The sequence below is a fragment of the Neophocaena asiaeorientalis genome, unplaced genomic scaffold (genome assembly GCF_003031525.2).
Source record: "Neophocaena asiaeorientalis asiaeorientalis breed wild unplaced genomic scaffold, Neophocaena_asiaeorientalis_V1.1 scaffold424, whole genome shotgun sequence".
NCBI classification, from domain to species: domain Eukaryota; kingdom Metazoa; phylum Chordata; class Mammalia; order Artiodactyla; family Phocoenidae; genus Neophocaena; species Neophocaena asiaeorientalis.
In genome coordinates, this window is record NW_020174430.1 from 187,722 (window position 1) to 213,870 (window position 26,149).

At 38.1% G+C, this 26,149-nt stretch overlaps 1 protein-coding gene across 3 annotated transcripts in view; it reads right to left on the reverse strand.

Annotated features, from left to right (window-relative positions):
• The window catches only part of ZBTB44 (zinc finger and BTB domain containing 44), a 70,680-nt gene that overhangs the window by 26,829 nt on the left and 17,702 nt on the right, over positions 1 to 26,149 (reverse strand). For 2 of the 3 annotated variants that reach the window (XM_024756842.1, XM_024756844.1), the window contains exon 2: positions 1,567 to 2,639. In XM_024756842.1, the coding sequence (XP_024612610.1) occupies positions 1,567 to 2,584 (1,018 nt within the window). In that variant the 5' untranslated portion in view covers positions 2,585 to 2,639. Of the gene's footprint in view, positions 1 to 1,566; positions 2,640 to 9,131; positions 9,238 to 26,149 lie in introns of those variants that run through there. The other variant, XM_024756843.1, reaches the window with a different exon arrangement.

Here is a 26,149-nt window from a genome sequence, read left to right on the forward strand (position 1 = left end):
TCCTGGACTTCCTATTTCTGAATGTTTTATGCAATAATAATAAAATCCCACTTGGTTTAAGCCATTTTGAAGGGATTCTGTTATACGCAGTTGAATGCACTCCTAGCTGAAACTAGTGTTCAAGGCTTTTCACAACATGTTCTCAACTGCTCATTTTTCTTATTTCCCATTATTTTCTATACTTGTAGGCTTCCATGCTTTATTCACATCATTGTGCACTGAATTCACTGCTTTATCAAATATGCAATGTTCTTCTACACCTCTGTGCTTTTATACATTTTCAAAGAAATGTCATTCCCTCACCTGGACAAACTCCTACTTATTATGTAAGATCCAGCTCAAATACACAGCGTTAACTTGCTCTTTCCTCAGTGAACCTGTAACACATTGTTCCTACGTCTAGTCTAGTGCTGATTGTTGATTTACTCATCTGCTTCCCCAATCAGACTATTAACTCCTCAGACGCAGGCACTATATGTCTTTTTCATCATATATCCCCAAGTTTGGTACATGGTTAAGTTTTCAATAAATATTTTAATCAAGAATAAAACACTAACTGGATTTTTTAAACTGGTATTTTTTGCATTGAAAGTAATTCACAAATCACAGACATATGAACTGTGCCATCATATATGTGTCCCATCAGATACTGTTCAACTATTTTCTTTGCTCCCCGTGGGTAACTTATTAAAAAAATATTGTAGAACTAATACCATCTAAAAAACCCAGTTACCATGTTTTATTCTTCTTAATACTTCCTATAGGATACAGCACCAAACTTTTATCTAATAAGCACTTAAAAATACTTGACTTACGGACTTCCTTAGTGGCGCAGTGTATAAGAATCCACCTGCCAATGCAGGGGACACGGGTTCGATCCCTGGTGCGGGAAGATCCCACATGCCACGGAGCAACTAAGCCCGGGAGCCACAACTACTGAGCCTGTGCTCCAGAGCCCACGAGCCACAGCTACTGAAGTCCGCATGCCTAGAATCCGTGCTCTGCAACAAGAGAAGCCACTGCAATGAGAAGCCCATGCACCGCAACGAAGAGTAGCCCCCGCTCGCCGCAACTAGAGAAAGCCCGTGTGCAGCAACAAAAACGCAACGTAGGGACTTCCCTGGTGGCACATTGGTTAAGAATCCGCCTACCAATGCAGGGGACACGGGCTCAAGCCCTGGTCCTGGAAGATCCAACATGCCACGGAGCAACTAAGCCTGTGCACCACAACTACAGAGCCTGCGCTCTAGAGCCCGTGAGCCACAGCTACTGAGCCTGTGAGCCACAACTACTGAAGCCCAAGCACCTAGATCCCACGCTCCACAAGAGAAGCCACTGCAATGAGAAGCCCACGCACCACAACGAAGAGTAGCCCCCTCTCGCCGCAACTAGAGAAAGCCAGCTTGCAGCAACGAAGACCCAATGCAGCCAAAAATAAATAAATTTATTAAAAATAAAAGAAAGACCCAATGCAGGCAAAAAAAAGAAAATTAAATTAAATCTTTTAAAAAAAGAAAAGCTAGACTTGACTTCATAGCATTATGGAAAACATAGAAGACACTATACCTATAGAGGAAGACTGTGGACTAATCAGAAGGTCCTCTTGGACTTGTTCACTTCCTGGCACTGTCTGCTGATCACTCAGTGAACTCTGAGATGCACTGACAGGCTGGGATACTTCCTCATGGACCTCCTCATCACTTAACCTTTCTACTTTGACCCGGACATCTTCCTCGGTACCCAGAGGTAAGGTAGTTTTTGTGCTCTCACAAGTCACATAATCAGCCATTCTTCTACCCGTCTCAGATGGGCCAGGTAATTCTAAAGTCCGGGTATTTTCTGCTTGCTTAAGCTTATCAGGCTGAATCCTTCGATCAATTCCAAAAGGAAAAGTCCAGGGAAAAGCTAGAGAAGAGTCAACTGGTTGATTTCTATTTTCTGAGTAGGAAGCTGAAGAATTCAATACCTGTGGAGAACTTGTTTGTGTGCTACACTTCACAGGACTTTCAGGAGACATAACAATGTAGCTTTTGCGCTTTCTCCTCGACTCTCGGCAGACAGGAATGGTTCTTTCTACCACACTGCACTCTGAAGACACTGGAGAAATGCTTCCGTCTCGAGACGTAAAATTGCAGTTAGAGTTATTTTCTTGTCCAGCATCTAGACCCTTTTCTGGTTGGCTGTTGGGTGTATTCCATAAAATGCTTGATTTCATGAACTCTGAGCAGGTGCTAGCAACACTGAACATTTGCATATAGCTGGCTGCAGCTAGAACATCAATGATATTTTCTGTGTTAATTGACAGAGTGGCTGTGTAAGCATATTCTAAAAGGGGTATAAAGCCAGTCACTGTGACATGATGCAAATCCAACACATTCTTGTTCTCATCCTCTGCTTGGCCTACAAGTTTGGTGCGAAAGAAATCACTGCAAGCTGCTAGTACCACCTTATGTGCCCGGAAGATTTTGTCCTGGACACGAATAGTGATATCACAAAAATGTCCATCATTTCGAAGCATATTTAGCTTTCCAAGCATTTCCTGGCTGTGGGAAGAGGAGCTATGAGTAAATGTTTTCACACCCATCTTTTCCTTCCTCTTCTACCGATGCTCTTCAAGGATGCAAATGAATCAGAATGTCCTAAAAGATACATAAAATAAGCATTAATTGATGGTTTAGTAGCTGAAATAAAAGGTGATTTAGATCGTTTTCATGAGGCCACCATGCTAAATCAACAAGCTGAAAGATGGTAGTGAGAAAGTTAGTTCAAGGTAAGAAATATATTAAAATACATTCTCTATATCTGTCCCCTAAAGTGTCCTATCAGTGGAGTCTGTGAGCTAATGTCACACTTAATGAGCTGCACAGTTTTAAATAATAATAATTTGCAAATAATGACAATTATAGAATACTATTTTCCAGATATAGTTCTAAATGCTTCACGTTCGATAATTTGATTGTCATGATGTCTCTACCAGTAGGTACATTTTATCCCCATTTAACAGAAAAAGGTTAACTACCTTGCTGAAGTCAGAAAATTATTAAGTGGCAGACCCAGGGTTCAAATCCAGTCAGGCTGGCTCCAGAACCTACACTCTTAACCTCAATGCTTTATCCTGCCTCTTTTAGGATATAAAGTGGGTAAATACAAGTGACCAAGAGTCTAAGTGTTATGACGTGATAGGTCTGCATTCTTTCTTCAACAGTTCCTCCAAGGCTGTTTGTTACAAGGACTAAATGAGACAATACACGCCGCACGTGCTGAGCACAGTATTGGCACGTTGTGAGCACTCAAGTGAAAGCAGCTACTGCTGTTTAGATTACTAACACGATAAAACCACCTTCCTGAAAGAAAATTTATAAAACAAATAATGTTTAGTAATCAACTGATTGGATTTTCCCTTAAAAAAAAAAAGTTGGTTTGCCTGTATCACATTTTACATTTATTCACTAAAAATGTAAAAAACTGACATTCTTAAATACTTATAATTTTGCAAATCTAATAATACTTTTAATTAACAGTTTTTACAGGACTTTCCCCCTAAACTCTTTTTACATCCTCTATGTGAAAGTCACGGAGGCTTGTACTAGCCCCTTGATAAAGATAAGAAAACACTAATGCTCAGTGAAGTTAAATGGCTAACAAATGACAACCAAAGCTAAGATCTGGGTCTTTTGACTGTTAGATTGCTTTTCCAATACAAGAACACATAGCTAAACACATACATATGGAATTTAAGAAAAAAAAAATGTCATGAAGAACCTAGGGGTAAGACAGGAATAAAGACACAGACCTACTAGAGAATGGACTTGAGGATACGGGGAGGGGGAAGGGTAAGCTGTGACAAAGCGAGAGAGTGGCATGGACATATATACACTACCAAACGTAAGGTAGATAGCTAGTGGGAAGCAGCCTCATAGCACACCGGAGATCAGCTCGGTGCTTTGTGACCACCTAGAGGGGTGGGATAGGGAGGGTGGGAGGGAGGGAGACGCAAGAGGGAAGAGATATGAGAACATATGTATATGTATAACTGATTCACTTTGTTATAAAGCGGAAACTAACACACCATTGTAAAGCAATTATACTCCAATAAAGATGTTAAAAAAAAAAAAACCCCACATAGCTATGTATATCAATTATTTTATCTAAGACAAATAACTTTTCTTTTTTTTTTAAAAAAAAGTACTAAAATAAATGCAAAACAAATTTGGGGAAACACTTTTTGTAAATCATCTCTAGATAAAGAAGATTTCAAATGTCTCAAAAATATAGCCACCAGTTAAAAATGGTGTTGAAGATCATGAATATTTAACTGACCTGGAAAAATGTGTGGTTCTGAGTATTAAACGAATGCACAATTACTGAATACAGTGAAAACTCAAGTGGTCATTATTATGTATTTAGAGAAAAATGTGATGAGTATATAGACGATAATCATCTTTGTGAAATATATACACACATGTTTATATTTGTACACACACACACACACAGAACAAGAGAACATGAGGTCTTAACTAGAGATTCATGGATTCACTAAGGGTGCCATGATCCTTCTGAAACTGCACACAGAATGTGTGTATTGATGGCAGCTTTCATCATATTCAAGGGAATCACTGGTAGACTATGGGTGTTTATTCTCTTCTTTTTGCACATTAAACAATTTTTTTCTTTTAAAAGCACCATACTGCTGCAAAACCCTAGGGTTTCAGTTCCTCTTGGTTCAAACCCCAAAGTCATGCAGAGTAGGTCTACTTCTTCTTTCCCCTTGAAAAAGCTTTCAAAAACTGAAGATGGCAATCACATTCCATTCTTTCCTAAGGTTCTATTCTTTAAGCTAAACATCCCTTGTCCTTTTAAGTTCTCTTTAAAATTTGATGAACATCCTTGCTATGCTCTCAACAATCTCCATTTCCCGTATTCCTTTAAGACTGGTTCCCAGAGTTGTACACAATATGATAGGTATGGCAGGATTATAACTTGAGCATAACTTTACTATTTTTACCTCCCTTGTCTGGGTACAAGTATTGGTAAGACTAAACCCGGTATTCTGACAGTCAAATCATACTACTGACTGATTTTGTTTATACTATTGAAAACTTAATTCAATAATCGACTGATTAGATGTGAGGAACTTTATTATGTAAAGAGAGACACACAATTAAAAATAAAACATTGTCCTTGACCTCATTAAGTTTACAGTCTTGGGCTTCCCTGGTGGCGCAGTGGTGAAGAATCCGCCTGCCAATACAGGGGACATGGGTTTGAGCCCTGGTCCGGGAAGATCCCACATGCCACAGAGCAACTAAGCCCGTGCGCCGCAACTACTGAGCCTGAGCTCTAGAGCCCGCGAGCCCCAACTACTGAGCCCGTGTGCCCCAACTACTGAGCCCACATGCCACAACTGCTGAAGCCCGCGTGCCTAGAGCCCATGCTCCACAACAAGAGAAGCCACAACAGTGAGAAGTCCCCGCTCACCGCAACTAGAGAAAGCCCACGCACAGCAACGAAGACCCAATGCAGCCAAAAAAAACACAGAAAACTTAGTCTTTATGAAGACGACACACGTACCTAATTAAAACTACACAGCTAGTGCTATGTGAAAGCAAACAAAGAAAAATTTAATTCTGAACGTGCAGGGCAGGAGAGGCACCATGGAGGGCAGGGAGTAATGAAAGTAGAGCTCTGCCGGGTGATAAAGCAGATGGGAGTGCCAGGCTCTCATGGGACCTCACACGATCTCAGTGAGCGCTCACCACCCTGACGTGCCCTGCGTACAGCGTGTGCACTGTACCGGCAAATTGTTGTTAATGGCACTGTAAGTTACTCTAAATGTGGGCACGCAGAGGGCGTCAGTTCAGACATCAATCCACTACATAAACATCACTTTCGAATGTTCTTTGTAAGTAAATGTACATGTGAAGGGGAAAAGATTTAAAAAAAGACACCCTGAAGATTTCCAGCTCAATAAATATAAAAAATTCACTGAATATCCCAACATGAGAAGACAAAATGACCAATCTGAGGTTCTTCTTAGTCTGATAACACGATAAATGGCATGAAGCTCTGGGCCAAGCCAGCCAGGTAAGGCCGCTGAAGTAACTACCCTGACCAATCAGAGGCGACATCTCAAATATAAACCTGCCTGTGCGCTTTCCCAAAGACAAGCAATCACAACGAGACACCAGGCAGCTAAGACTGATCTGACCAAAGTACCATTTAACATATCTGCTGATTTCTCTCTCACAGGAACAAGATGAAGAGGGGAAAAAATGGGAAAGCTTTATTTGGAAGTTTTTTGTTCATTTGCTGTACCCCAGTAAACTGGCTTCTTTAAAATAAAAGCCAGGCCATGAGGAGCACTTAGTTTGATCGGGATCACATGGTTCAGGGAAGAATATGCCTTCAAGCAAGTGATACTCATAATCCAGGGACCATCTGCATGAACACAGGTGTGAAAGCAAGAAATTAAATAGTATATTTGGAGAACACGTGCAACAGGGTGTTGAAAACATTTCAATCTCGGTTTGGGTGGAGGCCCCAAACAACAGATACTGCATCCAAAGTGAGGTGCAAGGCCACCTGGACATGGAGGCAGGGGAAAACTTAGTTTCAACCTTGAGTTACACCCACCTTCAACGTTCAAAGAGTTAAATATTAGAAAAGGACTTTGCCGAGTGATCAGTGTGTTGTGAGTTTCAAACCCTCTCCCGCTCCCTTCTACTCCCCAGTAATGGAAAGGGGTTAAGGCAAATTTGCCCTTTGTTTCAGGTCTACAGAAAATGTGTCACACTTGAAAAAAATCTAATGGATACAAGTCTGATTTAAACTCTGGCCAAGACTACGAAGTATGCTTACCATCTCTCAAGAGTATATAAAAGCAATGCCCGGAGTGGCTGAAGAGACTCTGGTGCCCAAATGCTGGGTTGCACATCCTGGTACCGCCATGTGTAGCAGTGGGACCTTAGGCAAGTCACCAAACTTCACCGTAATTTCTTCAGCAGTGAAACAGGGATAACAGAACTTACTTCAGAGAGCTCTGAGCATTAACTGGCCTGATACACATAAAATGCTTTTAACAGTACTTAGCACGAAATAAATGCTACAGAAACATCAGCCGCTGCTGCTACTGTTATTAAAGACCTTTTCTTCTTATTCAATCCTGGCTTCTTTCAATCCTGGAGGGGCCAGAAACCACAGTCAGCAAATGAGGAGGAATAAAAGGGCAGAGAGGAAAAACAGAAAGAAAAAGGAAGGCAAACAAACCTCACTTTCCACTGCAGACCTAGAGTAGGCCTGAGGTGGGCAAAGAAGAAAACCTTTAACTCTGAATTAAATTTATTAGTTCTCGAAAATAATGTTTCTATTCCCTGAAAGTAACCAGAAAAGTTATTAAGACTTGCCCTTCAAGAGGCTGGAGGGAGTATTAACCCCACAGAATAAATTTATAAGGATGGTGGAAGACAAAGATAAAATGGATTCTGAGTACCTTCCGTAAACTGTGTTTGTTCAATGTAATGGTTACACACATATGGTACAAAGTATAATACAGATGGAGGTATGGAATGGAAGGAAGATGAAGATTAGACTGGGAAATGCCCTGTATGCCATGTATTTATTTCATTAACTTCCCAACACAGGTCTGTGAAAACTTAGTCTCATGACATACTCTGTAATAAATTACACAGACAAATATAATTTAGAAATACTGCAGTAACATACATTGTGGCAAAACTTGGGATGAAATTATGTTATTTGAAAAAGTCATACATAATATGGATAGTACAGAAGCCAGAAAGTATATCCTGAAATTTTTATAAATTAGATAATTCTATTTAAAAAAAACCTCGTATCTCTCCATATGTGTGTAGATGAATATGTATGTGTGTAGTTATATATTTAATTTGGAACTCATTTAAAATTCTCAAATAAATATTTTTTCAATCCAATTACTAATGCAGAATTTATGTAGCGCTCAAAATAAAAATGTATTTTGTAATAGTTTGCAATTTGAACTAGTGATTAATTCAGAAAGTTTCCTTCCCATCCCTTTTATTCCAAATTACTTATGAAATAGTATATACGTGTTTATGAAAGCGGCCGTTGCTAAACAACATATACTTTAAGGAGAGAAAAACAGGGCTTCCCTGGTGGCGCAGTGGTTGAGACTCCGCCTGCCGATGCAGGGGACACGGGTTCGTGCCCCGGTCTGGGAGGATCCCACATGCCGCGGAGCGGCTGGGCCCGTGAGCCATGGATGCTAAGCCTGCGCGTCCGGAGCCTCTGCTCCGCAGCGGGAGAGGCCACAACGATAAGAGGCCCACGTACAGAAAAATATCCTATGATTCTGTTTTGCAGTTGGGTTGAAAAACATTTACCAAATAAGGTATATAGCCCAGTTGCTATAATAGTTTAAGTTAGACAAATACTAAGTTTTGAATTCTGACTCTTCCATTTACCATTCAGGCATTAAATCTTAAGTCTAGTTACTTCATCTCTCTATGCTTCAGTTTTCTCATTTGTAAAACAGGAATGGAAATTACCCTTTCAAGATAGTCACGAGGACTGAATTAGCACAATTCCTGGCACAAAGTAAACATTCAATAAATGTTAGCTTCTATTATTACCCTAGAAAAAGTGTGAATAAAATGAAATGGAGATAAAATTTCAAAATATCTACTCTATTTCTTATATGACACAGAGCACATCCTGAATATGTATATTTTGATATAAAGATTAACTGATAAAAATTATCAGAGGATTTGAGATTAAAATGGAGTAGCTCGGACTTCCCTGGTGGCACAGTGGTTAAGAATCCGCCTGCCAATGCAGGGGTCATGGGTTCGAGCTCTGGTCCAGGAAGATCCCACACGCCGCGGAGCAACTAAGCCCGAGTGCCACAACTACCGAGCCTGCTCTCTAGAGCCCGCGAGCCACAACTACTGAGCCTGTGCTCTAGAGCCCGCGTGCCACAACTACTGAGCCTGCGCTCTACAGCCCGCGTGCCACAACTACTGAGCCTGCACGCCACAACTACTGAAGCCTGCACGCCTAGAGCCCGTGCTCCACAACAAGAGAAGCCACCGCAATAAGAAGCCTGTGCACCTCAACGAAGAGTAGACCCCACTCACCGCAACTAGAGAAAGCCCGTGTGCAGCAACGAAGATCCAACACAGCCAATAAATAAATAAATAAAACAAACAAAAAAATGGGAGTAGCTCTTCAGCATATAAAGTGAGGTGGCTGCCTCAGATGATTAAAGAGAAAGTAATGAGACTGCTAACCTTGAAACTAATTTGCGAGGATGTGAAACTTGATATTTAATAAGAATTTGCATGTTTAAATATCCAGCCACATCTCAAAACTGGAAACTAATTTTCCAAATTATACTAACAAGGTTTTAATTATGCTAAAACTGAACTGAGATAACTTCGTTCCCACCCTATATTCTAATTAAAACCAATCAAGGACAGAAAAGAAGGTTAGGGAGAGAGACATACTGAATTTAAGATGCCTCTAATAGAAATATCCAGGTGGAATTTATATATAAAGTATCTGTACTAGTTGACTGTGTACAGTAGCAAATGCAGCACTAGGACCTTCAGATATGTTATCTCACGTGAGGTAAGATGATAATAATCTGATTTTACAGAGGAATTGAGACTTGAAACACTGCTTGTTTGAGGCCACTTACGTTTATGTTTATACCAATGCTAAGGGCCTAGGACCTTATGCAATAGGTAACCACTGGAGAACCACTGGAGAGCAGTGTTATTTACAGCTACATTTTAAGATTATCCTGGTAGCAATACAGAGGGTGGCTGTTAGAGCAGTACAAGTGTAAGATAAGATAAAATCGGACTAAATCAGTGGCAGTGAGGATAGAGAACATAAATTGAGAAATATTTAGGAGGTAAAACCACCTAGGCATGATTTTGTGTTGGGGATGGGATGGGGGAGTAGTAGCAGACAAGAATGTAACCCTAGGTTTTGACATGGATGGTTGAGTGGATGGTATTTTCACCAAACAAGGCAGTGAAAGAGGAAGAGCTGGTTTTGGTAGGGCTTATATTTGAATGAAAAGAAATATTTTGGTTTTAAGCATACAATCTGAAATACTTCTGAGGTGAATATCCGAGAGTACATGTATATATGAAGTTGCCTATTCTGGTCTGGAGTTCAGGGAAGAGGTCGGAGTTGGACCTAAATACTGGGTTTTACATAGGTCGCTGGTAAATTTCATCCTGTTGAATTTGTTAGAGCCTAAGACATCTAAAGAATGTGTCGGGAGCAGAGGCAGAAAAGCAAGTTGTGAGAAGCTTGGAGCAAGCAGAGAGCAAAAGGATTTGGTGAAAACATTTTATGGTGTCTAATTTACATTTTGAACCTGTCCAGTATTTAGCATAATACAGAAGCAGCGAAATATGTGAATGGACAGATATATGTCCTGAAATTTCTATTTGGTTTGGCTATATAAAGTGCCTATATCTATTCATTATCAGTGGTTAAAAGGTGAAGATAAAGTTGCAATTTGAATTTACAGCCTTGAATTTGAATTAAAAGCATCAGTATGAACTCATAACATAGTTAATCTTCAGCCGTGAATATCCCTAGCACCCAGACTGGCCTTCAAATTCCATTTCCCACTAAAAGAAATCATGGCTCCTTAGAGAAAAGACAGATTGCACTTTGGGGGCAGTAAATGTCCACCTGGAGCATCTTATCAGCTATGCAAGGAAGCTATCAAAGATCACTAGGGGTATGCCAAAATGCAAGTCACTTTGAGGAGGTTCCCAATGGCAAAAAATGCAACAGTAAACTGAATCAATGAAATACATTCATGAGTTCACATGACACTAGAAACAAAAACAAACCTAATCCATCACCTTTAAAGATGCTAATGAACCAAAAAATTATTTTGAAAACTGGTTTTAAAAAGAAGGAAAGAGGGACTTCCCTGGTGGTCCAGTGGCTAAGACTCCATGCTCCCAATGCAGAGGGCCCAGGTTCGATCCCTTGTCAGGGAACTAGATGCCACATGCATGCTGCAACTAAGAGTTCGTATATCACAACTAAGGAGCCCGCATGCCACAACTAAGGAGCCCATGAGCTGCAACTAAGACCCAGTGCAACTAAATTTAAAACAATAATAATAAAAGATCTCACATGCCACAATGAAGATCCTACATGCCTCAACTAAGACCTGGTGCAGCCTAAATAAACAAATTAATTAATTAAAAAAGGGGGGAAGAATAAAGCATTTATCCTGCCTTTCCAATATAAAGTGTTTTTAAGTAATCAAATAGAATATGAAAGGTTTCTCTTTTTAGAAATAGTCCCGCTAATAAATGAAGAAAGAATGTCAGAATTAGAAGAACACAATTTTGCACGCCCTCCCCAAATAAAGAGGCATTAATCATCATGGTTTATAACTTCACAGAAAGAGCAGTAAGACACTGCAAAAAAGACTGAACAAAAATCTGACCAAGTTTCTAGATCCAACTACCAATTCACAGTAAATACAGAGGAACAGGAATATATTAAGCTATACCACTGCAGTGCAAACAGCAAAACTTAGACTGTGAGAAACTCTACAGGACAAAAGACTTGGAAGGAAAACAACAGCAAGGAAGAAAGAGATAAAGGGAGAACTAGAATGGGAAACTTTGTGCATATCTTAAAGAATAAACTTATAATTGGAAATTTGTTTTTATTGACTACTTGAAAATGTCAAGAAATTACTGTTAATTTTTTTTTTTTTCTGGTACGCGGTCCTCTCACTGTTGTGGCTTCTCCCATTGCAGAGCACAGGCTCCGGATGCGCAGGCTCAGCAGCCACGGCTCACAGGCCCAGCCGCTCCGCGGCATGTGGGATCTTCCCGGACCAGGGCACGAACCCGTGTCCCCTGCATTGGCAGGTGGACTCTCAACCACTGCGCCACCAGGGAAGCCCCCTCACTGTGGTTTTGATTTGCATTTCCCTGATAACTAATGATGCTGAACACCTTTTCATATGCTTATTGGCTATTTGCAAACCATCCTTGGAGAAATGTCTATTCAGCTACTTTGTCCATTTTTTAACTGGGTTGTCTTTTTATTATTGAATTGTAAAAGTTCTTTATTCTAGATACAAGTTGCTTATCGGATATACAGTTTACAAAAATTTTCTCCCATTCTGTGAGTTGTTATTTCACTTTCTTGGTGTCCTCTGAAGCACAAGTTTTTAATCTTGATGAAGTTTAGCATCTATTGTTTTCTTTTGTTGCTTGTGTTTTTGGTGTCATATCCAAGAATTCCTTGCCAACGCCAATGTCATGAGGAATTACCTCTGTCTTATTCTAGCAGTTTTATAGTTTTAGCTCATTTTGAGTTATTTTTTATATATGATGTGAGGTAAAGGTCCAACTTCATTCTTTTGAATGTGGCTACACAGTTGTCCCAGTACAATTTGTTAAAAAGACTACTCTTCCCCATTCAATGGTCTTGACAGCCTTGTTGAAAATCAGTTAAGCATAGATATATGGGTTTACATCTGGACTCTCAATTCTATTCCATTGTTCTATATGTCTATCCTTATTCTTGATTACTGCTACTACATAGTAAGTTTGAAATCAGGAAGTCTGAGTCCTACAAATCTGTCCCTTTTTCAATATTGTTTTGGCTATTCTGGGTTCCTTGTAACTTTATTTATTTATGGCTACATTGGGTCTTCGTTGCTGTGTGCAGGCTTTCTCTAGTTGCAGCGAGCGGGGGCTACTCTTCGTGGTGGTGCACGGGCTTCTCTTGCTGTGGAGCACAGGCTCTAGGCACATGGGATTCAGTAGTTGTGGCTCGCGGGCTCTAGGCGTGCAGGCTCAGTAGTTGTGGCTCACGGGCTTAGCTGCTCCACGGCATGCGGGATCTTCCTGGACCAGGGCTCGAACCCGTGTCCCCTGCATTGGCAGGTGGATTCTTAACCACTGCACCACCAGGGAAGCCCCCCTTGTAACTTTTAGAATCAGGGTGTCAACCTCTACAAAAAAAAAAAAATCAGCTGAGATTTTAAAAAAATTCATTAATTAATTAATTTATTTTGGTTGCATTGGGTCTTAGTTGCGGCTTGTCAACTCCTTAGTTGCAGTATGCATGTGGGATCTAGCTCCCTGACCAGGGATCGAAACCGGGCCCCCTGCTTCGGGAGTGCAGAGTCGTATCCACTGCACCACCAGGGAAGTCCCTCAGCTGAGATTTTGACAGTGATTGTGCTCAAGTTTATAGATTAGTTTGGGGTATACTGCCGTCTTCACAACACTGAGGCTTCCAATCCATGAACATGGGGTGTTTTTCCATTTACTTAGACCATCTTTAATTTCTTTCAACAATGTTTGGTAGTATTCAAAGTACAAGTTTTGCACTTCCTTTGTTAAATTATTTCCTAAGTATTTTATCCTTTTTGATGCTACTGTGAATGGAACTGCATTAATTTCATTTCTGATGGTTCATTGTTCATGGTATTCCTTTATAATCTTTATTACTTCCTTCCTTCTGGTTGCTTTAGCTTTAGTTTCCTCTTCCTTATCCAGTGTCTTTAGGGGAAGGATGGTTATTAATTTGAGATCTTTCTTCTTCCTTAATATAGGTATATACAACTATAAATTTCCATCTAAGCATTGCTATAGCTGCATATCATTAATTTTGGTACATTGTATCTTCATTTTAATTCATCTCAAAATGTTTTCTGATTTCCTGTTTGACTCCTTCTTTGACCCGCTGGTTCTTTAGGAATGCATTGTTTTCTTTTCACATATCTATGAGATTTCCAAAATTTGTCCTGCTATTGATTTATAATTTCATTCCAATAAGGTCTCAGAACATACTTTGCATTATTTCAACCTCTGAAGATCTACTGAGGTTTGTTTTATGGCCTAGCATATGAGCTACACTGGAGAATGCACTTGAGAATGTATATTCTATTGTTAATGGGTACAGTGTTGTCTGCTAGGTCTAGTTGGTTTATAGTGTCTACTTCCTGTTGATCTTCTGTCAGCTATTCTATTCTCTTTATTGATTTATTTATTTAATTTTTTGGCCATGCCATGTGGGATCTTAACTTCCTGTTGATCTTCTTTCAGCTATTCTATTCTCTTTATTTATTTTTTGGCCATGCCATGTGGCATGTGGGATCTTAGTTCCCCAACCAGGGATCCAACCCATGCCCCCTGCAGTGGAAGTGTGGAGTCCTAACCACTGGACCACCAGGGAATTCCCAAGCTATTCTATACATTACCGAAAGTGGTGTATTGAAGTCTCCATCTATTAATGCTGAATTGTCTATCTCTCCATTTCTGTCCATTTTTGTTTCATGTACTTTGGTACTCTGTTGATAAGTGCATTAATTTTTATAATTGTTGTATCTTCCTGATGAAGTGACACTATTATCATTATAAAATGTCCCTAGTAACATTTCTTGTTAAAGTCTATTTTGTCTGCTATTAGTACAACCACTCTGGTTTTCTTGTAGTTGCTGTTTGCATGGTAAATCTTTTTTCTATTCTCTTTCAATCTGTGTCTATCTTTGGATCTAAAATGTGACTCGGACTTCCCTGATGGCAACAGTGGTTAAGAATCCACCTGCCAATGCAGGGGACACGGGTTTGAGCCCTGGTCCAGGAAGACCCTACATGCCGCAGAGCAACTAAGCCCATGCGCCACAACTACTGAGACTGTGGTCTAGAGCCCGTGAGCCACAACTACTGAGCCCGAATGCCACAACTACTGAAGCCCATGCACCTAGAGCCCATGCTCTGCGACAAAAGAAGCCACCACAATGAGAAGCCCGCGCACCGCAACGAAGAGTAGCCCCCACGCGCTGCAACTAGAGAAAGACCATGTGCAGCAATGAAGACCCAACGCAGCCAAAAACGAATTAATTACTTTTAAAAAAATGTGTCTCCTGTAGACAGCATGTAGCTAGATCTTTTTTTTTTGGTAGCCCAATTTGAGAATCTCTGCCTTTTGACTGTTTAATCCAGTCACATTTAATGTTATTATTGATATAGCTGGACTTATGCCTTTCATTCTAATTTGCTTCGTATGTCTCATGTCTTTTTTGTTCCTCTATTCTTCCTGTAGTGAATTCTTTTGGATTCAATGAGTATTTTCTAATATAGCACTGTAATTTCCTTAATGACTTTTCTATTTTTTTGAGTTACATTCTCAGTGACTGCTCAAGAGTTTACCATATAAGTCTCAACTTATCAGAATCAGCTGTTGATTTCTACTAGCTTAATATCAGTGACACAAAGAAACATTACTCCTTCCTCCCTTTTCCTAGTACTATTATTATATATTATATATATATTAATGTTACAAACACAACATTGTTATGATCATTACTTTACCATCTGTAGTCACTTGTGTAGCCCAATACAGTTTTGTTCCCCCCATTTTTGAGCTATTATTGACAAATACATTACATTCATTACACTTCTATATGTTATAGGCCCAATATTACGTTACATACCTATTTTATAACTTGCGTTTTCAATCAGTTATGAGAAAAATATCCATTTCTACTATTTTTAATAATTACATATTTACCTATACCAGTGCTCTTTTGTTTGTGTATGCATTGGAATTACTATCTAGGGTCATTCGCTTTCAGCCTTAAGAACTTCTTTCAGTATTTCTTATAGGGTGGTCTGCTAGCAAGAAAATCAGTTTTTGTTTAAAATATTTTGCTTTCACTTTAGAAAGACAGTACAGGATTCTTGGTTGACAGTTTTTTTCTTTGAGCACTTTGATTATGTTATCACACTGCTTTCTGGCCTCCCCTATTTCTGATAGGCAGTCAGCTATTAATCTTACTTGGGGGGTTCCATTGTAAGTAACGAGTTATGTTTCTCTTGTTTCTCTTGCTGCTTTCAAAATTTTCTCGTCTTTGATTTTCAGCATTTTTACTATGATAGGTCTGTTTGGAGATTTCTTTGCATTTTTCTTACTTGGGAGTTCACAGAGCTTCTGGATATGTAGGTTACTGTTCTTCAAAAAATTTGAGATGTTTCCTGTCATTATTTCTTCAAATATTTTTTCTTCTCTTTTCTCTCTCCTCTCCTTCTGGTAATCCAATTACACATATGTTGGTGTGCTGGATGATGTCCCACATTTTTCTGAGACTGTTCATTTTTCTTCATCTTTTTTCCTCTCTGTTCTTTGGTTTGAATAATCTCTATTGTGCTACATTCAAGTCTGCTAAATCTTTCTTTAGCCAGGTCAAACCTACTAATGAGTCCCTTTAGTGAATTTTTTATTTCTGTCATTGTGTTTTTCAATTCCAGAATTTCTATTGTTCTTTCCAATAATTCCTATTTACTATCAATAGTCCCTGTTTTATGTGAAACTGTCATTACACCATCCTTTACTTCTTTAAGCACGCTTTCCTTTAGTTTCCTTTAGTGAATATATTTACAATGGTTACTTTGAAATCTTTTTCTGTTAAATCTGATAACTGGTCTCTCTCTCACAGGCAGCTTCTGTGTTGCCCGCTTTTTTTCCGGTATATGTAGCCAATATTTTATAACTATAAATGGAGTAAAACCTTTAAAAATTGTGAATCACTATTGTGTATACCTGAAACAATATAATACTGTACATCAACTATACCTCAATAAAAAAATTTTTAGAAAGCCTTCTACAACTATTAAGTCACAGGACATGAGGTAAACATGAAGAAGTCAAGTGTATTTTTATACAATAGCAATGAACAACAGGAAATCTAAATTTAATTAAAAAAAATTTAAACCCTCAATATCATTACAGTAATCCCAGAAAAGAAAACTTAAATATAAAACTAAAAAAACATGTACAGAACCTATATGCTGAAAAGTATAAAACATGGATAAAAGAAATTAAGGAGGACCTAGGTAAATGGAGAAACATATTATTTTCATGAATTGGAAAAGAATATAATAAAACTGTCATTCCTTCTCAAATTGTTGTACAAATTTAACATGATTACAATTACAGCAGGATTTTTTTTTTGTAGGTATAGACGAGTTGATTCTAAAATTTACATACAAAGCAAAAAGAACTAGAACGGACAAAACAATTTTGAAAGAGAAAAATGAAGTTAAAGTTATCAAAGTAAGTTAAACACTTACTATAAAGCTACCGTAATCCAGACAGAGTAGTATTAGCAAAAGGACAGACACAGAGACCAATGGAACAGAAGAGAATCCAAAAATATATCCACACAAACATGGCTGATTTTTGACAAAGGAACAAAAGCAATTCAATGGAGTAAAGAAAGTCATTTCAGTAAATGTTATTGCAACAACTGAAATTCCATATATGAAAGGAAAACCTTGACTGAAACCTCATCCTTCACCCACAAGTTAACTCAAAATGGGTCACAGATCTAAATGTAAAGCTAAAACTATACAACATCTTTAAAAAAAGATAGGAGAAAACCTTCATGACCAGAGGTTAGACAAAGAGTTCTTAGATATTAAACCAAAAGCACAATGGAAAGCAAAAAGATGATAAACTGGACTTCAAAATTAAAAACTTTTGCGAAAACACTATTATTAAAAGAGGATGAAAAGACAAGCTCCAGCTTGGAAGAAATTATTTGCAAATCACACATCTGTCAAAGAACTTTTATCCAAAATACGTAAAGAGCCTTACAACTCAATGGTAAGAAAACAACCCCATGAAAAAATGGGCAAGAGAGAGTTTTGATTCTGGGCCAAGATGAATATAACACTTTTTTCTATTCCTTCCACTTAGTACAGTTAAGCACTATGTACATTATGTATAAAATAAACATAAGACAACTTTGAAAGACAGAAATAGTAGACCTGCAAGGAATGACACTGGTGAGTCCTCTGAGTTTTATATTTACCTGTTATATCCTGGACTGGGAGAAAGGAGCCAGAAGGCCAACAAATGCCAGAAGGTGCAGACAAAAAAAAAAATGTCCAAGAAAAGCCAGCTCTTTATAGCCAAAGAACAAGGCAAGAGGAAGCCTAGTAAGAAAGAAAATGTTTAAGACAATAATTGCTCTACTCAGTCGAACGTCACAGAAAAAACTCTTACTTCAACCACGTCAACACAGGCCAAGAGAGGAGCAGAGATGTTTCCCTTTCCGCAAGCGTAACGAGGTGCCTCTGCCCCCTGTTGGTATGTGTCAGAGAAGGCCAAGGCGGGTACGGACTTCCATCCCTGCCCAGTGATAAAGAGGATCCTCATCAGTCAGTGGAGGCCACAAGGGGAGCGTAAACAAAGTGTTCCTCCTCTTTCACCAGGGTAGTTCAACACAGGCCTAGTGGGGAACTCAAACTTCCAACTCTGACCAGCAGTAACTAGGCACTACTTTCTCCACCATGTATTTTTTCACCTCTACCTAGTAGTAATGAGGCAGAGCCCCCCCTTCTCTTGCTGGAGTTGTGTCTGAGGAGGCCTGCTAAAACTGAAGATTTAAGTAAGATCCAGAGCCTCATAACATAAATCCAAAAATGTCCAGGATACAACAGAAAATCATTCATCATACAAGGAACGAAGAAAAACGTCAGTTTGAATAAGAAAAGTCTATGGATGCCAACACTAAAATGACACAAATGTTCTAACTGCTTGACAAGGATTTTAAAGTAGCCATCATAAAAATGCTTTAAGGAATAATTATGAACATGCCAGTAACAAATGAAAAAATAGAAAATGTCAGTAAAAGAATAAAAGATAAAATACAATAACTGCAATGAGATACCACTTCACACCCACTAGGATGTTGTTATCTGCCAAAAAGACAGACAATGACAAATGTTGCTGAGAAACAGAAAACTTCATACACTGCTGCTAGGAATACAAAATGGCATAGCCACTTGGAAAACAGTCTTGGAAGTCCCTTAAAAGGTTATACAGAGTCATCATATGTTCTAACAACTCTACCCACCCAAAAGAATTGAAGAGATGTCCACATAGAAACCTATACAGCATAGCAAAATATTCACGGTACTCAAAAAGTAAAAACAACCCAAATATCCATCATTGATGAACGGACAAATAAAATGTGGTACATTTATACAATGGAGTACTATTTGGTAACAAAAAAGAAATGAAGTACTGATACATGCTACAACATGGATAAAATTTGAAAACATTATGCTAAGTGAAAAAGCCAGTTACAAAGGACCACATGTTGTATGATCCCTTTTATATGAAATGTTCTGAACAGGAAAATCTAGAGGGACAGAAAGTAAATTAGTGGTTGCCTAGGGTTGGGGAGTGGGGAAATTTGGGGGTAACAGCTAAGGGGTTCAGGGATTTCTTAGGTAATGGAAAATGGTCTAAAATTGATTGCAGTGATTGATGCACAAATCAATGAATATACTAAAAGCCACTGAACTGTACACTTTAAATGGGTGAATATGTAGGGTATGGTATACTAATTTTAAAGCTGTTACAAAAAATTCAAGAGATAGTTCAACAAAAGAATGAAGAGGACAGGGGAAAGAATCAGTAAACTTGATGATAGAACATTAGAAATTACTCAGTTTGAACAACAGAGAGAAAAGATAATGAATTGCGCCTAAGGGACCTATGGAACTATAAAAAAGATCTAATATGGATATCTTCAGAGTTCTGACAGGAGAGGAAAGACAGGCAGGGGCTGAAAAAAATAATGGCTGAACACTTCCCAAATTTGGCAAAAACTCTGAGACTTAAGAAGCTCAACACACCTGCACAGGATAAATTCAAAGAAGTCCATGCTGAGACACACCATAAGCAAACTGCTGGAAACAGAAAGACAAAGGGAAAAATCTTAAAAGCAGCAAGAGGGGAATGACTCCCTACTTATAAGGGGAAAACAATTCAAATAATGGAATCTTTCTCATCAGAAACCAGGAGGCCAGAAGGAAGTGGCACAGCACTTTTTAAGTACTCAAAGAAAAGAACTGCCAACCAAGAATGCTATAGCCAACAAAAATCATCCTTCAGGAATAAAAAGGAAATCAAGACATTCTTATATGATTGAAAACTAGAGAATCAGATGCCAGCAGGTCCACCCAAAAAGAGTAAGTTCAGACAGCTCTTGAAATGAAAGGAAGAACAATGAAAAATATCAAATTACAGTGACCCTTTGAAACTGTGCAGGTGCACTCATAACGTGGATTTTTTTTTCAATAGTGAATACTACAGTACTACATGATCTCCGGTTAGCTGAATCAAGGTTTGCTGAATCCAAGGATGCAGAACCTTGAATACGGAGGAACCCTCAGACATGAAGGGTTGACTATAAGTTATACACAGACTATCCACTGTGCAGAGGGTCAGCTTGGTGCCCCAATCCCTGCTGTGTTCAAGGGTCAACTGTATAGGTGATATATCTTTCCTTCTCCTCTGACTTTTCTAAATTGTTTCACATAATTGAAGCAAAAACTATAACAATGATGTGATTCTCAAAGCATGTACAGGAAATATTTAAGGCAATTATAAATAGGGGAGTGTAACTTCAAAAAGAGGTAAGCCTTCTATACTTCACTCAGACTGGTAAAATACTGACAACAGTAGGCTGTGATAAGTTATTTATGTATATGTAACACCTAGAGCAAATTCAAAATAATACATACAAAGACATGCATTCAAAACACTAAGGATAAATCAAAATGGATTCTCAGAAAGGTACAAGTAACCCACAGGAAGGCAGGAAAATAACAGAAACAAAGAACAGAGGGAACGAACAAAAACAAAAAAATGGCAGACTTAAGCCTCAACATATCAATAATTTCCTTGAATGTACACAATCCAAATAAAACCAACTAAAAGACACAGACTGGTAGAATGCATATTTTCAAACTATGAGCCAACTACATGCTATCCATAAGAAACTCACTTCAAATATAATGATATAGGTAGGCTGAAAGTAAAAAGATGAAGAAAATATACAATTATTACACTGTTCAATGAAGGAGCTACTAGGGATATGTGGTTATTTTAATTTAAATCAATTAAAATAAATTAAATTGAAAATTCAGCTCCTCAGTCTTACCAGCCATACTTCAAGTAATATATCAAAAAGCAGTTTTACTGTATTGGTAATGTGCCCATATCACTTTATTAAAAAAAAGTTCTCCAAAACTCTATTATAAATGAAAACACCTACATTATCTAATAAGTTATTTAATTAACAGCAGTTAATAAAGGTTTTTTTTAATTGTGGCAAAATAAATAACATAAAATTTACCATTTTAACCATTTTTAAGTGTACAGTCCAGTTGCTTTCAGGACATTCACACTGTTGTACAACCATCTTCACTATGTCTGCATCTTTTTCATCATCCCATAACAAAACTCAGTGCTCATCAAACAATAACTCCTCATTCTTCACCCTCTACCAGACCCTGGTAACCAACCTTCTATTTCTACCTCTATGAATGTGACTACTCTAGGTACATCATATAAATGGAATCATCCAATATTTGTCCTTTTGTAACTGGCTTCTTTCATTTAGCATAATGTCTCATCCATTCTGTAGCATGTATCAGAATTTCCTTCCTTTTTAAAGACTGTATAATATCCCGCTGTATGTATATTTTGTTTATATATTCATCTGTTGATAAAAATTTGGATTGTTTCCACAGTTTTTTAATCCTCTACTTGACTAATGAAAGATTTATTCACAAATTCAAAGAATCTCCAGGTAGAGATCAATCTTGGAGGTCATCTAGTTCCACAGCCTTTGAATACTTAAAAATCATTTGATAGAAGTTACCACAATCATAAAGTTCTGTATCATCTTAAGTAAGAGTGGCTACCGCTTTACACTGTTCACATTTTCCAACTTGGCAGTTACCACCAGTATTTTAATTTTATTTATTTAGCCATATCACACATGAAAGAGGATGGTCACATATATGATACACCTCCATGGGCAAAAATTCAGGTTTAAAAAAAACTGTGTTAAATAGTTTCTCCAAAGAAGATATACAGATTGCCAACAAACACATGAAAGGATGCTAAACATCACTAATCATTAGAGAAATGCAAATCAAAACTACAATGAGGTATCACCTCACACCGGTCAGAATGGCCATCATCAAAAAATGTACAAACAGGGCTTCCCTGGTGGTGCAGTGGTTGAGAATCTGCCTGCCAATGCAGGGGACACAGGTTCGAGCCCTGGTCTGGGAAGATCTCACATGCTGCGGAGCAACTAGGCCCATGAGCCACAACTACTGAGCCTGCACATCTGGAGCCTGTGCTCTGCAACAAGAGAGGCCGCCGCGACAGTGAGAGGCCCGCGCACTGTGATGAAGAGTGGCCCCCGCTCGCCGCAACTAGAGAAAGCCCTTGTACAGAAACGAAGACCCAACACACCCAAAAATATATAAAATTAAAAAAAAAAATCTACAAACAATAAATGCTGGAGAGGGTGTGGAGAAAAGGGAACCCTCCTGCACTGTTGGTGGGAATGTAAACTGATACAGCCACTATGGAGAACAGTATGGAGGTTCCTTAAAAACTAAAACTAGAACTACCATACGACCCAGCAATCCCACTACTGGGCATATACCCTGAGAAAACCATAATTCAAAAACAGTCATGGACCACAATGTTCACTGCAGCTCTGTTTACAATAGCCAGGACATGGAAGCCACCTAAGTGTCCATCAACAGATGAATGGATAAAGAAGATGTGGCACATATGTACAATGGAATATTACTCAGCCATAAAAAGAAACGAAATTGAGTTATTTGTAGTGAGGTGGATGGACCTAGAGACTGTCATACAGAGTGAAGTAAGTCAGAAAGAGAAACAAATACCATATGCTAACGCATATATATGGAATCTAAAAAAAAAAAAAATCTGTAGAACCTAGGGGCAGGACAGGAATAAAGACGCAGATGTAGAGAATGGACTTGAGGACACGGGGAGGGGGAAGGGTAAGCTGGGACGAAGTGAGAGAGTGGCATGGACATACATACACTACCAAATGTAAAATAGATAGCTAGTGGGAAGCAGCCACATAGCACAGGGAGATCAGCTCGGTGCTTTGTGTCCACCTAGAGGGGTGGGATAGGGAGGGTAGGAGGGAGACGCAAGAGGGAGGAGACGTGGGGATATGTGTATATGTATGGCTGATTCACTTTGTTATTCAGCAGAAACTAACACACCATTGTAAAGTAATTATACTCCAATAAAGATGTTAAAAAAAACGGTGTTAAACATATATAAGATAAAATTTGCCGTTCTAACCATTTCTAAGTGCACAGTTCAGTGGCATTAAGTACATTCACAGTGTTGTGCAGACAGCACCATCACCTACTTCTAAAACTTCTTCATTGACAAGGCCAGATTTTGACAACCCTCAAAAGAACTGCAGAGAACAAAAGCAAACAGCATCAGACTTTACTTTGGCATGGTATTCCCAAAAGGATTTTACAAAGTGTGTAAGAAATAAGTTCATCATTTAAATAAATCAAAAAACTTCATTTTTATATAAAGAAAATAAATTAATATGTTCAACTTCACTTTTAAAAATTGAGTTTATTTGACAATGAGAAGGAATCCTGATTTTTTTTTTCTGATTCTCTACTCCACAGACAATATTAAAAAGCAAGATTAAAATCATTCTTGCTTATAGGCAATATGGAAGTGCAACTCACACTTTGCTTACTCATCCTTTTCATTAAAAATTTATTCATGGATAAAAGTTAATTGTAATAATCACACTTAAATAATTCATAATTGCCACAACTATTAATGGTACTATACATTAGTAATGGTTCTTTACAATAGCTCTAGCTTTAACTCACAACTGATAAAGAGACAGCAACCACAAAACGTCTGGTAATATCTGGTCCGTTGAGGACCCTGACTCAAATTGGTCAAGAACAGGACTTCCTACAGCAACTCTGGAAATCACCAATCTTTGGAGATACAGACAGACAACTATGGAAAAACATAGCACTTTGATATAGTCAGTACTATGTTAAGTGTCTCCAGAGGAAACATATGTCAGACTGTGAAGTATGTCTCTGGAACTGATAGTTTTCATTCTCTTATACTATAAGAGAATATTTCATGGCTTGAACATTATCTTAGAGCTTAAAGAGATAAAGGATGGAGGAATAGATTGGACAGATGCAATTTTTCCCCCCTCAACTGGGAAAAAACCCTCAGAAAATAGAATGAAGGAACTTGAATTTTAAAGCCGAAAGGTATATTAGTAGATTATGTGTTTAAAAGTTTAGTTCACCAAACATTACCAAGTGCTAGATAGTATGCTAAAAAGCCCAGAAACGTTAACCAGTCATAACTTAATGGAAGATGGGAGTGGAGCTCAGATTACTTGATTCTTGGAGTCTACTGCTTTGTACAAAAATCACAGTTAAAAACAGGACCTGGAGCCAGTACTCCTAAATTACAAGTACTCTTTCCACTGATTTGATAATAGTATAAGAATAATTGTTTCCATATAGGAAACAATTGGAAACAGCTTGGGATGGGAAAAGGTTATGACTCATTCAAGTAAATACCTTTCTAAATTTTCAAACCAATGATTCAGTTAGGCAAATTCTCTAACAAAATGTTTGAAATAAAGAAAAAAATTTTAAAAGCTGAGTTTTAGTTGTAGTCTTTGCTGTAAAACAACCTAAAGAGGAAAAGGTGACTGAAAATACCAAACATTAGCCTATTGTAATTATCTGAATGTCCCAGAAAAATACATGCTTATAGTTACAACTCTTCAATCTATATAGAAATCTACAATAAAGGCTTAAAAAAACCTATTAATTTGAATTTTCTCAGAAACTTACTACCTCAAATCTCCCCAATGAGCAATATATATCTTACATCATAACTCTTTAATTCCTATTAAGGTTTTAAATTCTAGATATGCCATAGATAGATACTCTTAGTATCCACACCCCTTTGAACTATAGAAAATTGCTATAAGGATAAATACATTGAGTCTTTTAACACAGTACAATGCATTAATTAAAAGAATTAAAGTCTTTTCATATTGCCCAAATCCAACAACAGATTTCTCCACCTCATGTATAACTAAGCATTATTTATTTCACTATGCTCAATTATTAATTAATATATTAATGGTGCCTAGAGACAGCTTATATAGTAGGAAGAGCAATTGCTTTTTAGCTCAGACAAACCTGGATCTTTGTTGCTGTTGTTGTTTTATAACCTGTTTATTATTCAAGCATAGTTAATTTACAATATTTTGTTAGTCTCAAGGATACAGCATAGTGATTAAGGTTTTTCTGCAGACTACATTCCATTGTAGGTTCTTACAAGATATTGGGTATAATTCCCTGTGCTACATAGTAAATCCTTGTTGCTTATCTGTTTTATGTATAGTAGTTTGTATCTGTTAATCTCATACTTCTAATTTGTTCTTCCACCTCTCCCCTTTGGTAACCAGAAGTTTGTTTTCTATGTCTGTGAGTCTGTTTCTGTTTTTCTGGGGTTTTTTTTGGCTGCGCCATGCTGCTTGCAGGATCTTAGTTCCCTGACCACCAGGGATAGAACCCATGCCCGCTGCTGTGGAAGTTCCAAGTCCTAACCACTGGACAGCCAGGGAACTCCTGTTTTTTTTTTTTTTAATTAAAATTTTTTTTTATAGTTTTAAAGGTCTATTTCCATTTACAGTTATCACAAAATATTGGCTATATTCCCCATGGTGTATAATACATCCTTGAGCCTATCTTACACCCAAGAGTTTGTACCTCTCACTCCCCCACCCCTATATTGCGCCCCCAACTGGTAACCACTAATTTGTTCTCTATATCTGTGAGTCTGCTACTTTTGTTATATTCATTAGTTTGTTGTATTTTATTTTAAGATTCCACATATAAGCAATATCAGTATTTATCTTTCTCTACAAACCTGAATCTTAATCATGACTACATCACTGAACTGACTGGATGCCCTTACACAAGTTAAATGTGGCAGGGGTTTAAATGAGGTTAAATGAGTACATGGGAAGCACCCAGTGCCTAGCACATAGTATACACACAAGAATGTGATACAGCACTGAGTAATAGATGAAGTATCTTTATTGACAGGTCTGACTCTCTCACCTTTGGCTGAATTAATCTCAAATCTCTAACCCCAGCATCCTTACTGAACTCCAATTCTGGACCTCTTATGACGA